The 19652-nt window shown below is 38.7% G+C and overlaps 2 protein-coding genes and 3 non-coding genes across 5 annotated transcripts; 1 reads left to right on the top strand and 4 right to left on the bottom strand.

Moving 5' to 3' along the window:
- Positions 1 to 699: 699 nt before the first annotated feature.
- LOC144633669 (acid-sensing ion channel 2-like) lies at positions 700 to 12470 on the bottom strand. The gene is made up of 7 exons (XM_078492518.1): positions 12320 to 12470; positions 9457 to 10404; positions 7035 to 7188; positions 6166 to 6225; positions 5223 to 5373; positions 4529 to 4620; positions 700 to 1811 (listed from the first exon to the last, which is right to left on the bottom strand). Exons 2-7 carry the CDS (start codon positions 10375 to 10377, stop codon positions 1663 to 1665), a joined length of 1527 nt encoding a protein of 508 aa, XP_078348644.1. The 5' UTR covers positions 10378 to 10404; positions 12320 to 12470; the 3' UTR covers positions 700 to 1662.
- Trnar-ucu (transfer RNA arginine (anticodon UCU)) lies at positions 2349 to 2422 on the bottom strand. Its single transcript has one exon. It is a non-coding gene; the product is annotated as a tRNA-Arg (tRNA).
- Trnar-ucu (transfer RNA arginine (anticodon UCU)) lies at positions 2653 to 2726 on the bottom strand. Its single transcript has one exon. It is a non-coding gene; the product is annotated as a tRNA-Arg (tRNA).
- On the top strand, positions 3648 to 3721 carry Trnar-ucu (transfer RNA arginine (anticodon UCU)). Its single transcript has one exon. It is a non-coding gene; the product is annotated as a tRNA-Arg (tRNA).
- Positions 12471 to 13573: 1103 nt separating the features above from the next.
- On the bottom strand, positions 13574 to 19652 carry LOC144633671 (acid-sensing ion channel 1A-like). The gene is made up of 7 exons (XM_078492520.1): positions 19525 to 19652; positions 17791 to 18747; positions 16941 to 17088; positions 16588 to 16647; positions 16004 to 16154; positions 15227 to 15318; positions 13574 to 14810 (listed from the first exon to the last, which is right to left on the bottom strand). The coding sequence occupies exons 2-7, from the start codon at positions 18712 to 18714 to the stop codon at positions 14665 to 14667; spliced, it is 1521 nt and encodes a 506-aa protein (XP_078348646.1). The 5' UTR covers positions 18715 to 18747; positions 19525 to 19652; the 3' UTR covers positions 13574 to 14664.

Genomic DNA, 19652 nt, shown 5'->3' with positions numbered 1-19652 from the left:
TTCAAAGTTAATATTTGCAGCCTATAAGTTCCAATGCAACCCGTTAATTGACTCATTAATGTGTCTATTAAGTCTTCTTATGGTCAGCTATTAACAAAGTGATAATTCGTACCGTAAAGTTAAAATTTTTGCTTTGAAGGCAAGATTTACTTTGAAGACTTTTTGTTGTAGTTGTTGTTAATTATACGAGGCGATGTTTATACCTTTTGCAAAGTAAAAATCCTTGCAAAAATAAACACTAACAAACTAAAACTGCAGGCCAGACTTTTTAACAGTACGTTACAAATTCGATTTAGCGTCCAGGCGCTTATGAAATGTTTCAGCTTAAGGGCAGAGTGCTTTGAATGTGGGAGGTTATTTTAAAAACAAATACATGCATAACGATTTCAAGGGTAATGCGCGGTCTTAAAGTATAAAACTCACACAAATATTTTCCATTTGATACTTTTATTAATTACATGTGAAACTTTCTGCCAAATTTCGAAGGCCCAGGCCAAACGTCGAACTTCACATGAGTCGAACCTAATGCAAATGACCAAAAACAATACCTTTGGGTCATTTGCATTAGGTTCGACTCATGTGAAGTTCGATGTTTGGCCTGAACCTAACATGCATTCACTAATATCATCTACTGTGATAATCGAAATGTTCCAAGTATAAACTTCTATACTTACTTACTTTTCATGAGCTACCGTCATATTACGTACGCAAAGTGTTTTATTCAACTCTTGGACACGGAACACAGGATACAAGATTAATTCCAACCGAGCATATTAGGGCAGAAAAGCTACTGGACTCTCTCTCATCCTTGACTCCACTTTCTGTTTTTTTCTTTTGTTTGTTTACTTGCTTGTTTCTTTGTTGTAGCGTATACCCCCTTGGTAGTTATCTTACTTGCTGGTGCCAACATTCCTGTAACACAGTAGGTTCTACAGCTGTTAAAATTAATTAAAGCTGCACAATCACCCTGCGGCGGGCATTAAAGCAATGTTAATGCACTTCACTAATAAAGTGATTTCCTTGAGCTTGCACATGTTAGTCATATCATGATAAAACTTGCTTTCACAGAATCGTTAAGGAAACACGCACATCTCCAAAAAGCAAAGCACTTATCTTCTTACAGCTAAATTATTAAAAAAAGAGAGCTATACATGCCACGAAATTATAGTTAAGGTCACACCATCTTGTCTTTTGTTCTGCATCATACACATCATCGCCTTATTCTTGACCTTTTTATACATTTTCGCTTAATTGACAAAACTTTAATTCTTACCACATTTTTAAGTTTCTGTTGTTAAGTTATTCAGCGCTTTCTTATTTTGTCTTCAATTTAAAGGAGCTACGTCACCGATAATGCATCTTGGAAAAAGGCCATTTGTTTCAAGTTTGTCGTTCATGATCTGTCTAACTCTTAGCCAGTCGTGACCAGCCTTACTTTTGAATTTGTAATACTCCGTTGGTGTTTTAATACTTTAGAAAACCATTATTTTGAAGTTTCCTTTAACCTAATACACAGCTCCTTTAAGCGCTAAATAAATTTAACAAGCGCCATCATGTAAAGTATGCCCCTTCTGTGACAAAATCTCCTTAAACACTCTGTTAACTGATACGATAAGACATAATTGCACGTAGCGATGAGATGTCTCTTGACATCAGAGTTGGTTACTGATAGCCGTTATTAGGTTCGGTGTTTATATTCGTGGAACGCTTCTTTATCTTGGACGTAACAACTTCCCATAGAAAGTCGATGAATTCCCAGATCGTCAGCAAACTGCATCCAAGAAACAAGCCCATGTTACCACCAAGCTCACCTGAAAGAAATAATAGAAACATTTTTGTTTTAGAGATATATGGGCTAAACACTAATTTCAGTGGCGAGATAAAGTTGGTGCATTCGCAACGTTAAACATTTCTCCTAGTCTACCAGTGGTTAGATGGATCTTTACTTTTTGATCCCTTGGGAAAGGCAGCAAAGTAGCCGTTTAACATCTAGCATCCGAGTTTGTATGTCAGTGACTCACAGAAAGAGACCATTGGACGTACAGAGGGGACGTACAGAGGGGATGGGAGGAGGCGATGGATGCCATAATAATATTAAATGAGATATAACATTTCGAATTTTAGAAAATTTTCGGGCAAAAACGAGTAACCCCCGGGATTAACGTATTGCAAGTGATAGGGATATAGATAGGACCGCGTGGCACCCGTGTAAATAGGATATTAAATAATTATTTTAAATGTGTTGGAGTGCCGGTAGTAGGCAATACTGCCGATACACCAAATCCCCTCGGATATACACCCTGTTAAAGGAAATTTGGGAGGGTTCCCGCGGGGCAAAGAAAAATCTCTGACCCCGGCGGGATTTGAACCCACGACCTCCGGATTAGATCTACGGACGCTCTACCGACTGAGCTACGAGGCCAGTACGGGAGCAGGTCGGGGTAATTTAGGTAGTGAGTCGCGGTAAGTATACAAGTGATAGGGATATAGATAGGACCGCGTGGCACCCGTGTAAATGAGGATATTAAATAATTATTTTAAATGTGTTGGAGTGCCGGTAGTAGGCAATACTGCCGATACACCAAATCCCCTCGGATATACACCCTGTTAAAGGAAATTTGGGAGGGTTCCCGCGGGGCAAAGAAAAATCTCTGACCCCGGCGGGATTTGAACCCACGACCTCCGGATTAGATCTACGGACGCTCTACCGACTGAGCTACGAGGCCAGTACGGGAGCAGGTCGGGGTAATTTAGGTAGTGAGTCGCGGTAAGTATACAAGTGATAGGGATATAGATAGGACCGCGTAGCACCCGTGTAAATGAGGATATTAAATAATTATTTTAAATGTGTTGGAGTGCCGGTAGTAGGCAATACTGCCGATACACCAAATCCCCTCGGATATACACCCTGTTAAAGGAAATTTGGGAGGGTTCCCGCGGGGCAAAGAAAAATCTCTGACCCCGACGGGATTTGAACCCACGACCTCCGGATTAGATCTACGGACGCTCTACCGACTGAGCTACGAGGCCAGTACGGGAGCAGGTCGGGGTAATTTAGGTAGTGAGTCGCGGTAAGTATACAAGTGATAGGGATATAGATAGGACCGCGTGGCACCCGTGTAAATAGGATATTAAATAATTAATATTAATTAATATTAATTATTTAATATCCTATTTACACGGGTGCCACGCGGTCCTATCTATATCCCTATCACTTGTATTAATTAATATTAATTATTTAATATCCTATTTACACGGGTGCCACGCGGTCCTATCTATATCCCTATCACTTGTATACTTACCGCGACTCACTACCTAAATTACCCCGACCTGCTCCCGTACTGGCCTCGTAGCTCAGTCGGTAGAGCGTCCGTAGATCTAATCCGGAGGTCGTGGGTTCAAATCCCGTCGGGGTCAGAGATTTTTCTTTGCCCCGCGGGAACCCTCCCAAATTTCCTTTAACAGGGTGTATATCCGAGGGGATTTGGTGTATCGGCAGTATTGCCTACTACTGGCCCTCCAACACATTTAAAATAATTATTTAATATCCTCATTTACACGGGTGCCACGCGGTCCTATCTATATCCCTATCACTTGTATACTTACCGCGACTCACTACCTAAATTACCCCGACCTGCTCCCGTACTGGCCTCGTAGCTCAGTCGGTAGAGCGTCCGTAGATCTAATCCGGAGGTCGTGGGTTCAAATCCCGCCGGGGTCAGAGATTTTTCTTTGCCCCGCGGGAACCCTCCCAAATTTCCTTTAACAGTGTGTATATCCGAGGGGATTTGGTGTATCGGCAGTATTGCCTACTACCGGCACTCCAACACATTTAAAATAATTATTTAATATCCTATTAACGTATTGCAATTGAATTACAGTTTCCGTGTTAGCAATTCCACATATTTTGAGAACTAATTTCCTTACACATATTTTGGGACATCACGAAAAGTGACGTCATCAGTTTTTCAATCGATAAAATAACCGTTTTAAAGGCGAGAACTAAAAATTTAAAATTCAACGGGTATTAGAGTCATTAAGTTCTTTATTTTACCAAATTAAAACAAAAATCAACTAAGGGGGCTGTTTATAGACAAACAATATAATGTTCTGGGGAAGAACACTGAATTTTCTTTAAATTGTTATACTAACTCAAGTAATATTTTGAATAGCGAGGAAGGGTTTTCAGTATAATAGTTCCCTAGGCATGTCCTTTCAAATGTGATATTTGGTGACATGAAATTATAAACTTTGTATGACATTTTTTGAAGTCATCAGGTGTGATTATTTGACATTGTGACAGATGTTTGCAATTGGAATGATTATGGCAACATTCCAAGGTGATGTGCAAAGTTTGGTAAACGAGCAAAAATATAAGTTAAAGAAGTTAATGCGACGCGACCACGAGAGGCACGTTCTTATAAATGGTGGTAGTATCGGTGTATCGTATGCATTTTTCCTTTTAATCGTTTCATGCAGCACAATTTTATGCCAATCGTTAGCTAAAAGTTGTGGGTATTTCACTCACCAAAAAGGCTCTCTGGTCCATAGCTAGGAAATTCTTGGTGCTTTTCGTATTCCATATGCTCAAAACCCACTTGGAGAAATACGAAGTTTTCTCTGCGTAGTGTGTACAGGGAATGGTGTTAATAGAAAAAAAATTAAATTAAGTTCATGTTTTAAATGTAAGTCGTAAGCGGAGAAACATTGTTCAAACAACCTATCAACACTTGATATGAATGATTTAAACACAGGACAAAGGCGGATAGATGCAACGACAGAAACAAAAGCTAAAAACAACAACCCTCCTCCCCGCCTTTCACAGTCCAATCCCTAAAGTAAGGAAAACTATAAAATGATTTCCAACGCTTAAGGATATTGTCATCAAATTAGTAAGACACTTCCATAAAATTGTACATGTGTTTGAACAGCTACAAATAATGTAGTAGAGTTTGGTTTGCCATTGAATTTTCACATATAGAATGACGATGTGTATTTCTCTAAAGAGTTACTCTTAATGAAGAAATTAAAGTACTGTGTCCGTGTTAGCAATTCCACATATTTATGTTGAGAACTAATTTCCCTACATAAGTAAAACAGGAATAAAAAAAAGTCCGAATCAAAGTTATTCCAACCCTTGTAAGAATTATATTTGGTGGTGTCACGAAAAGTGACGTCATTAGTTTTTCAATTGATAAAATAACCGTTTTAAAGACACTTACTGCATGTAGCTGGAACTGACGTCTTTTTCAAAGACGTTACGCAATATTTTGATTATCGTAATATCCGGGAATTTGGAATACGAAACACGTGATTCATACTCCAATTCTGAGCACGCGTTGTTGCATGGACACTCTGTCAGGTTGACGGTTTCTGAAAGTTTTAAACAAAATAACTCGCTGAAGTAGTTATTATACAGCGACATGTAACACCACTTATAATTAACCTTAGTTAGACTATTAATTTTATTTATTCGGGAGGGTGGCGGGTGGGGGGCTTTTGGGGCGCTCTTTTGAGGCGCTCCTTAACTTGTATGATGTGTAATTACAGAACTATTCAAACAAGTTTCACCCAACTTGGTTAGCTCTTCCAAAACTGAACTGAAGTAAATTTGTAGTGTGTTCACCAATTTTGACGTTTTTTCACGCAACCGGTTTCTGACAACGGTATCTGTAATCAAATTTAAAGGTTTGTCTTCGATCAATTTTAGTTCTAAGTCAATTGGTTGCATTGTTTTTTTTTTTTTTCTACTTAATTTAGCCGCAACACTTTAACAAATTGGGCATACTCATTACAGTAATTATAGAGGCTAATTTAAGGACAATTTGAAAGTCTGTATTTTTAACTATCTATAACTTAAACTGAATTTCTGTATTTAAAATCATTTTGAACTTATGTCGTTCTCTTCTTTTTGATCATGTGAGCGCATCGAGAATTTTAAATGCGCAAATAATAATCTTATTATTAATATTATCATTATTTATTATTTTTGAAATTCAAGATTGCGAACATAAGAGAAATGCGAGAAGAAACGTTCCTCGTTGTTCTATGACTCACCAATGAATTGAGGTGGGTTTCAAAATTGCCGCACTCAGAGCAATAAGATTATTTCAACAATACACACACATCGTAAAATTGATAATAGAAAAATATCTTTTTTCTTACTTCTAGCCCGCTCCATGCATCCATAGTCTTGAAAAGAACACACAGGCAACTGCTTCACATCTACAAATACACGATTGCGGGAAATAAACCATAATATAAACTACAAATACATATTTCTATCTTAATCTTTAATTTTCATTAATTCTGTTAAGACATTCCGATCCGTCGGAGTGGGAGACACTTAGTAGAGCGGGCGGGGGATGGGCGTGCAAACGTTGTCAGCAAACCAGGTGCTGACAAACTCCCAGTGACCCTCTCCATCTAAATGTTCACGTCTCTTTCGACTGATATAAGCAGTTTTTTGGGGGGGTGGCGAAGTTCTTTTTTTTATAATTTTATTGTCCTCGCAAAAAAAAGACAACTAACAAAAACAGCTTCTTACAATGCAAATAACAACAGGCTGGCTAAATGAAGAAACGGGAGGAAGGGGGGAGGAGAGAGCGGCCAAGTGGTCTAATATCTCAGACGGGGGCTTATAATATACCAATACCAGTTGCTAATAAGCTGCAAAGACATCTTTTCGCGGTCTCTAAATTCTAAGTAACGAAACTCTCATGATGCTAAGATGTCACTATACCCCATATTCCGGGGGGGGGGGATTGGGGGTGGGGGGGGGGCGTGGTGGTCTAATATATTTAAGGGAGGTAGTATTAACCATGATTTGTACAGTTTTTTAGCTTAGTTAATAGTTGTAATTAGGTTTTTTTGTTTAATATTTTGCAATTTATATATATTAATTACGTTTTTAGTTAGGCAGGTTAGGTGTCCACAATTAGTAAAGAGGACTTTTCCACTCAGCTACTACAGTTTGACACGATAATAAAGTTAATAAAGAAAAACAAAAATTACTTATTATCTAAACTACTCACTTGGAAAACTTGCCCCGGAATGGCATCCACAAAAATTCGAGACCACATTTGCGTAACATTGATACACACAAGCGTCCTTCGTATATTTACCAAATTCTGGCAATTGGTCCTGACTGCTGCAGTTTGTTTTAAAGGGTGCTTGAAGTCTTGTGTGCTAAAGGCGATTTGAAAAAAAAAAAAAAGAGTTAGTTGTGAACACCTTATGTCAGGGAAATCCATTATGTAAAATGATTAATTAACGCTGAGACTGTACATAATCTACTCATAAATAAAAGATATATCACATCGGGATGATCATTTCTCCAAAAAAGTACTTGAGCTAATACCTGACATAAAAGGCCAAGTGTTCGACGGGCCATATGGCAGATACCCCCAAAGCTACCGCCACTTATAATTACCAACATCTTCTACCCCTTGCATTGCCTTGCTGCACTGGGGAGGCTTATATAATAGTTTCCTTGAACACCACTTGAAGGGAAAGCATTAATCACTGCTTTGGTTGCCGCCTTTGCTGTAACCAATGCAACCATAGTTGTAAGCCATTTTTAATCGCAAAGACCTCAAATTGGTCCAAAAACGCCTGGAAGTCCGTGGTCCTTGTTGTTGCCACTATTCGAAAAATTTCCGGGCCTCATTAAATTCATTCTCGTCGGCGTCGCCGACCTTCCCTTAAAACGTCCTTTCTGCTTTCTGTCTCCGATACCGTCTCCAACGCTCTCTTCGCGCGCCGATTCCCTCGCTTCGTCCCTCACTGATTAGCTCGGACTCCTTTTTTCCAGTTTGCCGATCTTGTGGACGACTCGTTTGCGTTCGTTTTCTAGGCACTAAAAGTTCTCCTGTTCTCCTGTGCTTGTCGAAATTAATTATTCGCTAGTCGATTCAATGTTGCCTTCGCCATCTTTAACTGCAAGGTAAGCCGTTGTGTTAAATGCATCTTCCAGAACTTCCCTAGAGGCCATTTTGTTGATTGTACCGCCGCCATTAGTGTAACGGCTTGTAAACGACGTTACAAAAATGGCGGACCTCTTCACGCAACGACAACACGTCTTCATCACCCCCACGTCCTGGTGCGAGGCTATTCTAACAACGTTGCAATTATACAATGACCGCTTAAGGCGATTTTAATCAACCATGCTTGTCTAGAATGGTCACATGGCCTAGACTCAATGGCTGTTAAAGCAATTAAAACTTTAGAAATACATCATCTAATGTCAAAATACTCAATTTTCTCGACGTTTCTATTGAACAAAACCATACCTCGTGTTAAAGTGGTTGGCAACGGTTTCCAGTACTTTCCAGCTCCATTAGTTTGATGGGTCAGTACGTCCACTTTTGATCAGTTGATGCTACAATAACGGTTTCAAACGAACGCCTAATCATTGTTAATTAAAATTGTTCATGTTTTCCTGCCATTATTCGTTACCACAGCAACAATGTAATCTGTCAAAACAGCCTTATTTTTGGCCTTATGGGGCTAATAACTCGAAAACGAACTCTGTAACCTCTACGTTTTATTTTTGGGTAATGATAACCTTGAGGCAACCTAGTTTTAAAATGCCCATTTCATGTACCCCCACTTTTCATTATCGACTTTTGATCAGTATGTTAGGATTTACCGTTGACAACAAATTCAACGAATCGATGTCAGAGCTACCTTTAAAACTTTTGAAAATTAATGGTGTTTTTACAGGTTCTTCTGTTGTTATGGCAGACTTAGTTAACATCACAAACTTTACTACAACTTATCTTCCAATGATTGGGCATTTATTTGATACCATTATTATAACATCAACTGATGCTATATACAATAGCCCACTTGCAAAAAGAGTGGTGGCCTGGGGCAAGGGTAGACGCGCGCTGAGTTGTGGGATCGTTTATTGCGTACGCACGAAATTGTAAACAAAAGAAATATGCCCGATCACGAAAGGTTTGAAAGATGCCAAAAGGCGTGGGTTGTTGTGTGCCCTTGTGCACAAACAAGTCAAACAATTCTTCTGACGTGACGTTTTACAGAGTTCCAAGAGAAAAAAAAAGCAGTCGACAACAATATCATCGCTTGCTGTGCAAGGATAGTTTTTTTCCGAAAACGCGCGGGTCTGTTCTGAACATTTTGAAAATGGCGTTAAGCTGAGCAGGAATCATCTTCCATCGATTTTATTCCTGGAGGAAAGAAAAATGTGGGGGCATTAAAAATACTGGGATTCCTTTAACAGTTATTATAAATATCGATAGCAATAGGAGGAAAGTTGTCTCGAACACCGAAACAGACGAAGCGAGCGTTGAAGATCCCACAACTCAGCGCGCGTCTACCCTCGCCCCAGGCTCCCACTCTTTTTGCAAGTGGGCTACAGTGGTAGGATTCGCCCGTCAACGTAAAAGTGGTGGAAAGTGCTGGGAACCGTTACCAGACGAAGAATCTAACCTGTATTAACTTGACCGCAACCGACGCATGAGTACCAGGAAGGATGCTAAATCCAGAATTTCGGTTGACAAAAGTCTTTTGATCGTGCACAACCACTCGAAATCCGTTTGAATACCGACCATAAGTGCTCTCATTTGTTTGAACATCGAGAAAAATATTGAGGCCAAAATCGGCACCTTCAAATTCCGAGTAGAACAATCTGGAGTTATTACTGCCAGAGTTAAATGTGTAACAAATGCCTTTTGTTGTAAGGGTGGGAACAAAGTCATTTTCAGAGCATTCTTGCTCTAAAGAGAAACTACACAAAATAAAAGTCATGCCAGCCAGGTCATGACCATATTTGGCAAGAAACTGTTCTTCTTTAAACACACGTTCCGATGTGCGGTTAAGGACGTTTACTATGTTCTGTCGAGTTGTAGTATTACAGTTATCTACCAGAGCAGAACCAAACATGCTATAGGCACACAATAATGCTTGACCACAAGTAAGATTTCCACGAACTGCACGTGTCTCACTGCATCCACTTATATTCAGTCCCATCATTTCAAAGTTTTCATCATCGTCAGCCATGTCTATCTCGGTTTTCATAAACATGTTTAAATTGCAGATTGTCACAGCGGGAAACTTTAATCCTCCGGTTGGCGTCTCTTGTGTAATTACTGTTTTTATTGGTCGCGACATGAATTTTTCTAAGCTCGTGGTTGAATAATAAAAATAGGCACTGGCAGAAGCGCAAAGTAATATCAACCATGTAACTCGCCTAGGAATGGAAAGCCCGCTCTGGACGACGTATCTTATTCCATGGAGAGTGGTGTCTGACGCAAAACCTTTCCATTTGGAAAAAAATGATGATTTTTCAGACCCTACTATTTCGTTCGAAGGATCAGTAGAAGAGTTGATCGGTTGTACTTGTGTCAACATGGTAGTACTACTTTCAAGCAGCTCTCTCTGAAAGAATACAAAAAAAATCTTTCAAACTTTGAAGTATCGCTTTCTAAGTGATAAGACAGCGAAAGCGACAGTGTTAGGGAAACAAGTGCTTTCGGAAAAATCACAAAAAAGGCTGAGTTTGTTTGTCCTGACTGTTCTTGTCAAAATTGTCTACAGACCCCAACCATTGTTTTTATTGTTCACATAACTCAAAATATTTTAAAAGTAAATTTTATTAACTACAAGAATGACTTAACTGACTGGCGGAATTTCGTTCAAATTTGTTCATATTTACCCTATATTTTTACTTTTTGAGAGTGAAATACTCGATCAAAACATGGACCTGAGGCTGGTCTAATAAGGTGCGGTAAACATGGCAACGATACATCTGTAAATAAAAATATGGTTGTTTTTGTTCATCCCCCATAGATAACAAGCCTCGACGAAAATAATGAGGAGGAGTCAAAATTTTTTTACTTTCAACTTTGCTTTTCTTTTTTCAAAGAATTGCTTTTATTATAAAAACGATCTCGTAAAACGAATTCCTTGCTTGAATAGAGTCGAGACTTGAGAAACGCTTTTAGCTTTAGTTTGCTTCAATCAATTATCGTTGGCCGGAGTTGCAGTTTCTTCTGATCTGGGTTATATTTTTTGCTTCTTGTGATTATGTATTGAAAAACAACCATAATTGGGCGCAAAATGAACGTCGTATTGTCTGCTAAAAACGACTGCCATTTTTGCATAGAAAAATGACTATTGGGTACAAAATAAAAGCCCTTTTTTGCGCTGTCAAAGACGGGGTGGCTGTGAATCAGGGCACAAAACTAACGGTAGCCAGCTAGCCACAGGCTAGTAGAAATGCAGTTTTGGCAAGTAGGTTCTGGGCTTTCACTAGGCAAAATGGATAGTTAAAATTTCAGGAATTTGTTTGGAAGAAAACCAAACATCGAAATCGACCCCACAGAGAACGAAACTCACATGTACATGTACGTATAAAATTATCAAAGACTGTGGACAAGCTGAAATCACCAAAAAGTAACCTAAAATTAACCCTAAAGATACTAATAACAGAGCCAGTGAAAACGGCAAAGTACGGGTACCTCTGACCAAACCTAAGTTAACTTAAAAATTCTGGCTAGAAGGAAATTGGTTTTGGCTAGTGAAATCAAAGTTGTCACTAGCCAATAGGCTAGCCAGCAAAAATGTTAGTCTCGAGCCTTGTGAATGTCTCAAGAAAATTTTTACTGGTGTTCCTTTGCCTTAATTTAGTGACCTTACAAAACCACGACGGCGACGGCAACGAGAACGTCGCCAAACAAACGGTATAATGAGAAGTACAATAGCTCTGCACGTCCGTTGTCCATCTTGGTACATTTTTAGTCCTCCTCTGCGAAACAACAACGTGAAATGACCAAATTCTGTGTAGTCTGGAGAACGTGAACTACGACGGCGAATTTTTCTTGTTTCTAGTTTGAATTTTATACTGCACTTATAATTTAGCTAGTTATTTGTTCGGAAACCGATAAACGCACCAAATAAATTAGGATAGTTGCGAAAATCTTGAGTAAAATATAAATTCACTTTTTTAGTCGACGTTGTCTTCAGTGTCGCCGTCGTGGTTTCGGAAGGTCCCTAAAATCATGGTCATTGTCGGACACATTAGTCTTCCAGTTACAGTTCAATCTTTCTTTCAGTCTACTGAACTTGCAAAAATTATAATACATGTACAGTGGATTCCCGATTCTCGAAATTTCCAAGGGAAACGAAATTTAAACGGGGAGTTAGAGAAATCACAGGTAAAATTGCAGTGTTCGACTTAGGAAAGAGAAACGACTTTCAGTCGTTCAAGTTACCGGTAGGTACCGGGGTTCAAATTCGGTAATCTACTATAATCCAAGCTGTGAATTAAACTTCAAAAACAAGTTTTACCCACCTTCTTAATCGACGAATTTAACTTACAGTATTTTAAGGGAACATTGTCTGGAGGTATTCGAATCACCAAAGGATGGAAACAGTTGTCTTTCTCAAAGTGCGTCGCTGACGAAATTGTGTGTTAATACAAGATTCGTTTTCGTACGCACTTGTCTCACGGCAACTTCTAAGCACACTAGGCAAAGAGAGGTATTTTTCAATTTTAATATTTAAAGCCATTTGGCTTTCAAGGAACGTTAAATCCATTTTGTCATCCAACCAACCATTGTTTGGCACTTAACACCGGGTGCTACATTTCTTTTGTTACAAGGCATACGACTGAGGTAGTTTTAATTAGGTACCAAATAAGACGCCTATCAATTTAAAAATGGAAAGCACTTTATTGTACCCTTACCTCATATTTGTTAACAAGCGGCCACTTATTTTGTAAGTTCGTTTTGAAATGTGCCCAAAGTTCCTACAATTTTTCCAAGTATTTTCAAGCTCTACGTTTCCTTTGTCGCCCAGCGTGTGACTGGAGCAAATTTAATCAACAAGGAATGCAAGCCAAAAAAAAAAAAACAAGCCAACAAACAACGACCTTATTAGCTCTCAAACGAAAATCTTAATAAAGGTAGACTTTTAGATAGAAAAGTGTACAAAACATAGCCCTACTACTGCACTGATCAGGAATTCTTCTCCAGAGTATAAATTGTATCATTGAGCAACATTAATTGTATCATAATTTCTATTTTGCGTGTTTTGTTAAATATAGATTTCTTAATTATTTAAAGTGACTACTTCACGGTCATCTTTTTGGTTACAAATAATGTAATTAGATATTTCTATGCTCTCAAACGAAGCCCTTAGGTAGACTTTTAGATAGAAAAGGATACGAAACATACCTTAGTACTGAATAGATCAGGAATTCTTCTCCAGGAGAGTATAAATTATACGTCATCGAGCGACATTGTATAATTTCTATTTTGCGTGTTTTGAAAAATAACAGATCTCTTAAGTATTTAAAGTAATTACTTCACAGTCATCTTTTTGGGTACAAATAGTGTACTTAAATATTTCCATGCTGGTATTTTTTTTTTTTTTTCATGTAAATGGTCTACAACTGAAAACTGTAAACGATATTTGTGCCAACAAATAGCCTACGTGAGCGCTGGAGTCGTTTCAAAACAGTAACAGTAATCTTAATCAATGGCGCTATCGTTTCTTTAATTGGAATAGTGGAAACTCAGTGCACGCAAAGGGGCATTGACAGAAAACGGCGGGTAATAACCGGTGATGCTGCATGAAAATGGCGGGTGGTCGAAACTCATTCCACCCACATCAGTGTCCCCAGTAAAACAAAAAGGTCGATCGAGAGCTCACGTGTACAACTATTTTGTACTTCTTTCAGACACTTTTATTGCATTTCGGTATCCATTGAGTTATAATGTGGCCTTGCTGGATTTAAATTATAATGGATTTGAAAGTACTTTGCCGCAAGCACGAAAAAACGTCCCGTGTCCACGGTAACTAATTAAAAGTGAGTGCGATTTAATACTCAACCATTCGGAGCTGTTTTTAATTGAGTGTCGTTAAGCCAAAGTAATCACTCTGGCCATTCACAAAGGACGCAAATAATCCGGTGAACCAATCAAAACTCGAAGGAAATGCGTGCAGGCGGCAGGAATCAAGGAAAAACTTGCGCAAGCAAGTCTTGATTGGTTTTGGTTGTACTTCTGATTGGCTGAGAAAGTGGCGGGAGTTTTTAAACCAATCGCTAAGTGTAGTAGTTCAAAGCGAATTACTTTCGACACTCGAGTGAAAACTGCTCTGCCATACGACATCTTCTGATGTTCAAGAACGCAAGATAATTTTTTCACTAACTAACATTTCTGACTCTCGGATTGGTCTCTATCATGTCTCTGCCGCATTCAGTTTTCTACGCAGTTCGCTCAGCCTTGCAGTTTCACGTTTCGTGTTAACAGATCAGCGAAAAGATAGTCATTTTGAATTAATTAACTCTTTTTGCATAAATAACAACATTCTTTTACACCAATACACTTTCATTAGAATGTAAGAAAAACATACTTTAGTGCGACAGTGCAATCAATAATGAGAGTTCTCGGTCTCTTTAGCAACAAAAGAAGATTTCATTTCGATTGCTTCCCGGTTTAAGCAAATGAGGTATACAGTGTTGAAGATTTATATTGGACCGTGACCATTACTTTGTAGTTTTTCATATTTCTTCGGCCACCTCTAAAAAAATGCCTGGTGATAGTCTGCTTGAGGAATGCCTTGTTTTCTTGCTTCGTTGTAAGAGAAATTGGCCTCGATAGCAGCATTGCATGCTAACATCAGAATGAATGTTTAAGTGTTGCTGTTGGGAGTCTGTGTTATTTCCACGGAGCGTTTCCTTATTCTGGACATTAAAACTTCCCACAGAAATTCGATGAACTCACAGATCGTCAGTAAACTGCACCCAAGAAACAAGCCCATGTTGCCACCAAACTCCCCTGAAACGAAAAAAAAGAGAAACAAATGAGCTTTGACCAGTGGATAATAGTTATCTCCGGGATCTCCTTTGAAAAAATGACAGGTGTGCTGGTCAGAAAGTGTGAAAAATGTCTTTGAAATGTATTAAAATCTCGTCTGGTGGGTGTGGCTCCAATTCTTTTTCGTCCTTAATTAAGAGGTACCAATTCTAAAACATTTTACGGCATTTTAACACTTTTTATGGGAAAAGGGAATAGTTGAGCAATACAATTTAAATATGAAGTTTCCAAGTTCAAAATAAAGGACCTTCGAGATTCAGGTATGACGTGGTCAATCTCGTACTCGTATTTCGATCTGAAGGTCGCAGCTCTGTTAAAATCAGTACGGCATAGTATACACAGGTCACCTCATCTTCCCATCTGCCTAACTGACTTACCAAAGAGGCTCTCTGTGCCATAACTAGAAACATCTTCGCGCTTTTCGTAGGCCAAATGTTGAAATCCAATTTGAAGAAAGACGTAGTTATCCCTACAAAAAATTATTTATTACCATAGGTGGGCGAAAATCATGCACTACGATATATGTTACCCAAGCACGAAAATTAAATATGCTATCTAAGCAAGAAAAGTAAGCAATATACAATTATAAATGGCAAAAAGGTAACTCAAACCGTAACAATGACGGCATACGGCTAGTATGGATTTCACTACAAGGACTGATTTCTTTGCTTTGTTCATATTGATTGGGATTAAATTAAGTAATTTGATTTATATTTACCTTTTCCCGGACATTGGAGTCAATTGTGCAGTTATTTAAATTTGCTAACCTTCAACAGACAATAAATCTTTTTTTTTTTTTGGTTCGTGGTCGACTTTTTTTTTTATTAACAGCATTTATTTACATCAATTTACAATACATTACACAAATATTTACAGGAAAAAAGGGAAAAGGAAAACATCAGTCAATAAATCTTTGATTAGCATTGAATGATGAGTATTCATACTCGCGACAAGAGCAGAAACAGGCGGCATGATTGAGAAGGTGTTGCCTTAATCTTTTTCCATCCCTTAACATGTGTTTGTGAGAATAACGTACTGTAATTGGTCTGAGATCGACACGTTAAAAATTAATAGGAGACGTCACAGTGCAAGAGTATTACTACAAAAACTTCCAAGAATTAACCTGAGCTACTCTGTGTGCTTTCACAACATACCTCATATACTTGTCACTTTCTCTTTTCCCATAGTAGTGATGCAAAATTTCAATTATCGAGTTATCCGGGAATTTGGAATACGAAACACGTGATTCATACTCCAGTTCTGAGCATGCGTTGCTGCAGGAGCACGCTGTCAAGTTAACTTCTCCTAAAAAGTAAAAACATGACACAATGTTACGTCATTGGCGAGTTGCCCAACACACAGCAGCGCAGAAATGCGATACAAGATTTTTTGATTTCTTTTGTGATACAACATTTATTCAATAAGCAACAACTGCGTGCATTGTAACTGGTTGCTGAATGTGATCTATTTGAGAACGTTCCTGCTAGGTGTGATGACTCGTGCGCGTGCGTAGCTACTACTACTGCTACTGCTACTGCTTCTGCTTCTGCTACTGCTACTGCTACTGCTACTGCTACTGCTACTGCTACTGCTACTGCTACTGCTACTGCTACTGCTACTGCTACTGCTACTGCTACTGCTACTGCTACTGCTACTGCTACTGCTACTGCTACTACTTATTAATCTTCTTATTCTATTTCATTGTCATTGTTGTTTTGTTACCAAAATGAATTCTTACTTCGAGAATTTTCGACACATCCTATTTCTTGTAAAGAGCACAGAGGTAAACTCTTTGGATCTATGAGTGGAAAAAAAATATAAGAGTTACAGCATGTAAATTACGCGCACACGTTTTTTTTTAAGAGTCGGTTGGTTTTTGTCAGAAAACGAGTAAGTCAGCTTTCTCATATACCGCAACGTAACGAGTGATTAAACGACTTGGAAGCCAGAAAGTTATTCAAGGTTAGCATAGATAAATGTTTATTCATCTGAACAATCGGAATAAATCAATACTCATGATAACATGTACAAATTTCGAAGACATTTTAGCGTTATAAATCTGCACACTGACAAGAGATAGAACAATGTTACCTGGCAATCCAATAGGACGGCAGCCGCATTGAGCTATGGTCTTATTCGCGATACATTGGTAAATGCAGCCGTCTTTCGTGTAGGTACCAATCCCTGGCAACTTCTCTTGTCGGCATTTTGTCTTGAATGGTGCTGGAAGTCTGATGTGCTAGAGTTTGATAGGGAAAAAGGAACAATGTTCGTGTTAGTCAGTTTTAACTTGGAGCAGCTGAGCTGTTGCTATCTCTTTACAGTCTCTTTTCTATATTGAATATTTGTTTCCAGTGTAACTGTTTTGAATGGTGCTGAAAGGTTAATGTCCCAGGGCTTTACAGGAATGAAGGAAGCATTGTCCGAGTAATTACACGGCACGAAAAGTTGGCCTTGCTCACTTTTGACTCGCGTCAAAGGTGAGAAAATATGGATGACTATGTTTGACACAGATGTCAAAGGAAAGCAAGTCCTTTGATATGCCTTTGACAGAGAATTGAAGCGCGTCAAAGTTAGCAATAGATTTTGACGCGAGACAAAGGTATCTTTGACCCAAGTCAAATCACATTTCACTGTTCCTTTGTCAAAGCTTTGATTGGCGTTAAAAGCGTAATACCTTTGACCAAGACGGCCTTTGTCACAATCAAAGGTATCTCAAAGGTTTGGCAAAGACGGCCTTTACCACCTTTACCGTAGTTCAAAGGAATGGGCTTCTTCCACATCAAGATTCATTTGTCTCGATTTTCTTGGTCTTGTTTTGCCTTGTCTCAGTTTGAAAGAATAATAAGTTATTAATGTTAAACTTCTTCATATTCTGTGTTCAGGTATATCTGACAATCGCTACTTTACTGCAGCAATCTTTACCTTGTCAACAACCTACCTTTCTTAACTTAACCGCTACTGACGCATGAGTACCAGGAAGAATGTTAAATCCAGAATGCCGGTTAACAAACGTCTCCTGATCGTGCACAATTACTTTAAATCCAGTTGAAAATTGACCGTAAATGCTTTCGTTTGTTTGGGCATTGAGAAGAACGTTAAGCCCGAGATCGGGCCCTTCAAATATTGTACGAAGCAACTTGCTTTTACGACCAGAGTTGAAAGTGAAACAGATGCCATTTTGCGTAAGGTGTGGTACAAAGTCTTCAGCAGAACAAACAATGTCTATATTGAAACGGCAGTAAAGAACAAACATGCCAGCCATATCATGCCCATATTGTGTGAGAAATTCTTCCTCATTAAACAGACGACCTGACGTGCGGTTTAAAACATCAAGTATGTTTTGCTGTATTGTTTCATTACAGCCTTTTACTACTGCTTCTCCAAACCACGCATAAGCACATAACAATGCTTGGCCACAAGTGAGATTTCCACGAACTGCACGTGTCTCACTGCATCCACTTATGTTTAGTCTCATCTTTTCAAACTCTTCGTCCTCGTCAGCGATATCTAGCTTGGATTTCATCAACATGTTTAAATTGCAGATTGTCACGGCGGGAAATATCAAACCATCCGTCGGCGTTTCCTGCCATATTAGTGTTTTTATTGGCCTCGAGATGTATTTGTTTAGGCTTACAGACAAAAGATACACAAAAGCACCTGTAGCGGCGCAAAGAAATATTAACCAGATAAGCCTTTTAGAAAGAGAACGGCCGCTTTCAGCGACGTATCTCAGGCCATGAAGAGTTGTACTGGTAGCAAAGTTTTTCCATTTAGAAGAATTAGGCGACTTGCCAGGATCCTTCTCTTTTTCCTTCCAGGTCTTAACAAAAGCATCGTCAATCGATTTCACTTCCGTAGTCATGGATACTTAGACAGTGCAAGCAGTAATGTGCCCCTGCAAAGTAAAGCAGATCAGTCATAAGAGTTTTGCTTAGAAATAAAGAGGAAAGGATTCGGTTGTTCCGGCTTGATTTGTAATTAAAAACATGAAAGAAAGCCACTTAGCAAAGAAAGGAATTTTTTACAAACGTTTTCAAATGAATACCGACCACGACTCGCAAGCTACACAAGCTACACTGTGGAATCCCGATTTTCTCGAGCCATCAAGGGAAAGGAAATTCGTTCCAAAATAGTAGTGTGTCAAATTGCAGTGCTCGACTGAGTGAAGGGACCGAGTGAAACCCAAGGGGAAGGACGTTTGTTTCGAGTTATCGGGAGGTTCGAGAAATCGAAGGTTCGAGAAGAAATCGGGATCCACTGGCGGTGTACATTTTTTTTTTTTGGCGGTGTACAGTTGTAATCCAGTCATTTTCGTCCTTAACTACAGCTGTACCAAGTGCTTCAATAACTACAGTAACTTAACCCACTCATCATTGGGCCTTCTTTTTCTTTCCTTTTATTTCAGTATACAGGTTAAAATTATTCCGTGCATGAATAGCCGAATAAAACGGACTATAAAACGAAAAATAACTGAACGCGAAGTCATTAGTATGGGCATATCTAAAGAAAATGTAGAAGTGTACAAAAAGGACATTTATATAGCTTTATATCCAATTTTTACGATGATGCATATGCCAATTACCGATAGTATCTTAAAAATTCACAACGTAATAAGAATGGATTTTTATCGCATCGATTTTGTGTTTTTTTAACGACATTTAAGAATACCCACCTTACAAACTGTCGGATTTGTTTAGAGAGCAGCTACAAACTCAAGTTTTTAAGAAATCAATGAAGGCAATGTTCAGTGAGTCGTCAGCGAAATTACGAAAACGTTTTTTTTGAGACACATATTTGTTA

Source organism: Oculina patagonica, chromosome 12 (genome assembly GCF_052425735.1).
Source record: "Oculina patagonica isolate OP01 chromosome 12, crgOcupat, whole genome shotgun sequence".
Classification (NCBI taxonomy): Eukaryota; Metazoa; Cnidaria; class Anthozoa; order Scleractinia; family Oculinidae; genus Oculina; species Oculina patagonica.
Note: the sequence above shows the minus strand (reverse complement) of the source record. Positions and strands in the feature narration are given on the sequence as shown.